Consider the following 5,487-nt stretch of genomic DNA (forward strand, 5'->3'; position numbering starts at 1 on the left):
TGTTGTTTTTGACAGATGCCAGTTACAGAATCCAGCTTTTTAGGCGAATGACTAGCCCCTCCTTCATCTAAAAGGTCTTGTTTTGGGCAATTTTTAGGTTGATAATATGTTCTAAGGTTAGACGTAGTGGTGGTCTGGGCGATTAAACTGCTGAACGTAGAGGTAGGCCATTCTTAAAAAAAAAAAAAAAAACAACAACCACCTCATTTTGGATGTTTTTTTGAGAATGGACATTTTTCCTGGTGCTACTTTCAGCGTTTAAGGGCTTAAGCCAAAAGGGGACTTAGACGTTTTTTTTATTATTATTATACCCCTTCACACATGTAAAAGACAGTCCCTGCTCAACAGAGCTTAAAATCTAATCAAGACAGACAAACAGAACAAATAAAAGATTAGGGAATATTTATGATAAAACAGAAATAGATACTGTACAAGTAAATAGAAGTTAAAAGCAGCCTCAAAAAGGTGGGGGTTAAGCCTACATTTGAATATGGCTACTGACAGTGGCATAGCAAGAAAGGTTGGTGCCCGGGGCGGTGATGCTTGGCATTGCTGCACCGAGTGCCATCCCCCGCATAGCTCCTGAAATGTTTGCTGACGCGAGCAGCATCTTCCACCTGCTGCTCGCGCCGGCATTGGCTCCCTTCTGATGTCATGTCCTGGTCCCATGACCAGGAAGTGACATAAGAAGGGAGCTGAGGCTGGCACGAGCAGCAAGTGGAAGATGCTGCTTGTGTCGGTGAACATTTAAAGAGGTACATGGGGGCAGAGAAGAAGAGAGGCACCAGTGCCCCCCCCCCCCTCGTGAAGACGGTGACTGGGGCGGTCCGCCCCTCCTTACTACTCCACTGGCCAGAAACAGAGTTATATGTACTGACTCAGGAAGATATAAGGTGCAGTAGATAAAAGGGAACGGAGTCTGGAGTATGGCAGTTAAGGAGAAGAGTACAAATATGGGAGAATTACCCAATGAATAGAGTTCCTTGGGGCGGGAAGTGTAAGGTGGCTCCAAAGCAAGGGTGTAGCTACCATTGAGCAAGCCCGGCAAAATGCCCAGGACCATGTGGCACAAATTGGCACTATTTATGCTTCAAAGTATAGAAGATACAGTAATTATTGGGTGATGAGGTAGTATAAGGGAGGTTTTGCCTTCTATAAAAGCCCCTCCATATCTCTGAGCTGATCTTTATATATGTATAGCATTGTCAAATCATTACTATTGCATATCCAGGGAAGTGTTTCTTTGATTACAGGACCATTTAATGGCAGAGGCCGCCTCCAGCTGAACTCTCCCTTCTGTGCACCAAGGTCCGGCACCTTCCTGCCTTCTATGCTTAGCTACTTAGCCACCCACCAGTCCCCCACAACTAAAGTGTCAGAGACAGAGCTAAAGGCTGCCTTTCCTCTGCAGTGACCCGCCACACCTGAATGCATCTTCCTGTGGGTGGGGACACAGCAGAGGAATTGTCCTCCCAGCCGGAGAGGAAGCCTTCAGCGCTGCCTCTGTCATTAAAGCTGTGGAAAACCCAGCAAAAGGGTAAGTAGCTAAGCGTGGGTGGAGGAGATGCTGGACCCAGGGGAGGAGCAGCAGACCTGAGCACATGTATGCTAAGGGGGGAGCCATCTCGATCCTCCCACCCAGGGCCCACTGAAACCCAGCTACAGTACTGCTCTAAAGACTACTTTTTCTTCACATTACATTTCCTTCAGACCTTCACTTCTCATAGATCTGACCCAATTTCTATTTTATTTCTCATGATGCTTTGCCTTTGAGCCTTGCCAATGTTGTTACCTGCAACTCTTGACCACCATAATGACCTGTGTGAACTCAAACCTGATGGCAATTACAGAGGGGACAAAGAAGTGTGTGGAAGAAGCTGAATCCAAAATCTTATTGATTCCTTAATATTTTGGCAAAAAGCAGAAGCTAGAACCAACCATCACGCACAACAAACCAGGAACACTCCAGGCCCAGGGAATTACAATTTTTAACAAACACCTGGGCAAGACTATTTCAAACATCTTAACATATATTGGAACAGGATTTGGAGCACCATTTGTTCCATCTTTAATATTACAGATAACCTTACCTTTTCTGTACTTATTCTCATGTCTCAAGGACTGCAATCTCCCCTGGGTGAATATAGGATTAAGTTATTCAACCTGTTAATGTCATTAGCTATCTAAAATGTATTTATATAACTGGGAAGCTCTCTCAAATGTGGAATTTCATGCTTGGTGGAATAATTAATGCCTAACTGGTAAATAAGGAAAAGTTCTGGCAGAAAAAAATAATATCCTTTCCAAATATTCGCTTATTTAAGAACATAAGAAGTTGCCTCCATTGGGTCAGACCAGAGGTCCATCTCGCCCAGGTCTGTGACCTGTGAAGTGGTTTCTGACCACTTCTATAACCTACCTCTAGTTCTATCTGTACCCCTCAATCCCCTTATCCTCCAGGAACCTATCCAAACCTTCCTTGAACCCCTGTATAGTGCTCTGGCCTATCACATCCTCTGGGAGTGCGTTCCATGTGTCCACTGTGAATCCTGGCGTTCCTGCTACATTACCTCATCAAAACCTATTTACTTGTGCTCCATATATTCTTCTGAATTGTATACTGTATATATCCACGTATATGTCCTTCTGTATTTTGTAAAGCACACCGTGTTTGTGTAATGCATAACAGTTCTACTTTGTTATCATACTTCTTTAAAATTAATTAAAAATTTAGAACAGAAAAAAAAAAAAAAGAAGCAAAGCAGGGAACATTGTCAGTGATTTAGAGCGATGATATGAAACATCCCGCATTGCCTGGTGCAGAAACCTGCTGGAGGACTCTTCACTCTTGTGTTTGCATGGTGAGGAAAGAGAGGCCAGGACCGTACTGCATGAGCAGCCTGCGGGGAAGGGAGCTGTTAAGGATCACAGGGAAACAGACAAACCTTAATGTGGCCCAGCAATATCATCTGCTTCAGGGCTTTCAGAAGCCTTTCTCAGAGCCTGCTAGCTACCACAACAGTGCATACTGGTAGAATTTTCAACAGGTAGCAGTAATACCCGTTTAAGTCCACCAATGTCTCTTTCAAAGAAAGCAAAGGATTGCTGGGACACAAACCTGAAAAAAGTAAGTGTTTATTGCACATTAACATGTTCATGTTTTAGTTCTGAGTGTTTCCTTAGGTCCTGGGGGAGGGGGGGGAGACCATCCAAAGAAGGGAAATTAGGCACCAACTTTGAAAGGATCACAGCTATCTGAACAGGGTGTCACAGCAAAGAAGTGCTTGTCGGGGATACATTCTATTTAATGAGCAATTTACTAGATTACTTTAAAATCAACTGCTGGCTCGTAGATTGCAAGGGAGGCTTAAGCTAAAAGAAATTAATATTGAAAATACTAACAATTTATATGGTCACTTGGATTTCTAACTGGATTACCGGTAGCTACAGAACCCTGAGATGTGCTACTTGATGGTCTTGTCTTTTAAGGAGATGTGGTTTACCTGAGTCCAGATTTACCTATAAGATAGACCCTCATCTGACAAGGGGCCTCATGCATCACAAAAAAATTAAGAAAGATTAAATGCATTTGTGAATAATTGTTTTTATTATCAAGTATTGTCTGTTTTATATGCTTCTTTATCTACTATTAACCTAAAATTTGCTTCTTACTTAATTGAGGGGTAGTCTCTATACAGTCCTGCAGGGAAGTATCAGGCTAAGAGCTCCCTTTAGAAAGCCACAGTAGCATGAACTGCCTATTTTACTCATGGGTTTTGGTGCATTGCTACTGAGGCTTTGTAAAACGGGCCCTAACTCAATCAGGGGAAGTAGCCTAGTGCGTGACCCTGAGCAAGTCACTTAGACTTAAACCCTCCATTGCTCTGGGTACAAAAACTTAGACTGCAAGCCCAGTAGAGGCAGACATAGAGAATGACACGGAGACAAATTTGTCCCCATCCCCATGGGATCTTTCTCCATCCCCGTCCTGTCCCTATCTCTGCCCCATTCCTGCACAAGCCTCAGACACTTTAAAATCATAAGTGTTCGAGGCTTGTGCAGATGAGGATGGGGGATGGGTGGAACTGGGTGGGCCTGGGGGCAGGTCTAGGGGGACCGGATTTTCCAATTGGAAAATCTGGCAACCCTAGAGTGAACAGAATAATGCTGACAGTGTAGTGCCCTATGCAATACAAGGGTTGTGATTAGGGTAGAGAGCTGCAAGCCTGGGCTCCCTGACCACCGTTAACAATATAACCTTGAGCAAAACTTGACAAGGTCAATTCCCATGTACTTTTTACCAGCAGGCTTTTCCCCGGTTTTCAAAGCAGATGTACACAGAAACTTTTCTCTTAAAATTTGCTGCAGGTACAAAGTATGTAAAGTCAATTGTATCTACTGTATCTTCTCAGCAGGCATGCTTCTGCTGGAAAAGTATGCACGTAGAGCTGAAAACAACAGTACAAATAATCTCCCCTCCCCCTCCACTAACCTAAATAGGCTTCTGGGACTATCTCCTCTCAATGCAGTTAAATACAAGCACTGCACCCCACAACAAGAACTCCCCAAACCCTACTGTACTGCTATATAGGTGCCACCTGCATCTATAAGGGCTATTGGGGTTGTAAACAGGTAGGTATAGTGGGTTTTAGGGGTGTTTGGGGGGGCTCAATATTATTTATATGGGAGTTCTGGTGAGATGTTTATGTGGCACCCTTTTTGTGATGTTCACAACAGTGCCCTGTAAGAAACCCCACTGCTCTGTTACCATGTTACTATGCCATGTCGGGGTGGCCAGTCCATTGCTGGCCCCTCCCACGTACAAAAGGTCTTGTTCTGAGCGTTTGGGATGAGGAAGTGGTATAAAGATAGATGTAGTGGCAGGCTGGGCGATCAAACACCTGGATGTACAGATGGATGATATTTGAAAAAAAAAAAAACACACCAAAAAACTTTAGATGTATTTTTCGAATAGACATTTGTGCCCTGCCGACTTTGGGCGACTAGTGCCCTATGTCCAAATTGGACTTAGATGTTTTTGATTATGGCCCTCTTAAGATGGTTTTTAAATACAGAAATTCAAGTTTTCTGGGGGTCTCATATTTCTGTATTCCCAGATATTTCCAGGCTCTCGCAGGACAGACATAATTCATTGCTGATTTTGAGACAAGTTATAGCTTGAACAGCCTCTTTTGTGCTCTGCATATTCTATGAACCTATACAATTTAAACGTTTCCTGGATAACAGTTTCCTATGTGTTCTACTCCTAGTTTGGAAGAAGCAGGAGTTGGTAATTCCCCCCCCCCCTTTTATTTTCTTCATAGAATTCCTAGGAGCATCAGAGCAGCGTTCAGCATTTAGCACTCCGGGCCGTGGTAGAAACCTCTACTGTGACTTAGTAAAAGAGTGCCTTAGGGCCCGATTCACTAACCGGCCCAATCATGACCGATCCGTGGCAGGCCAACCAATTCACTACAGGTTAATATT

The 5,487-nt window shown here is 43.7% G+C and overlaps 1 protein-coding gene across 1 annotated transcript in view; it reads left to right on the plus strand.

The window, feature by feature from the left end:
• The first annotated feature begins 2,996 nt into the window (after positions 1-2,996).
• The window catches only part of LOC117355618 (enoyl-CoA delta isomerase 2, mitochondrial-like), a 77,847-nt gene continuing 75,356 nt past the window's right edge, over positions 2,997-5,487 (plus strand). Inside the window, exon 1 of the mRNA XM_033934455.1 lies at positions 2,997-3,127. Coding sequence (XP_033790346.1) covers positions 3,077-3,127 — 51 coding nt within the window. The 5' untranslated portion in view covers positions 2,997-3,076. The remainder of the gene's footprint in view (positions 3,128-5,487) is intronic.

Source organism: Geotrypetes seraphini, chromosome 2 (genome assembly GCF_902459505.1).
Source record: "Geotrypetes seraphini chromosome 2, aGeoSer1.1, whole genome shotgun sequence".
Taxonomy (NCBI): Eukaryota; Metazoa; Chordata; class Amphibia; order Gymnophiona; family Dermophiidae; genus Geotrypetes; species Geotrypetes seraphini.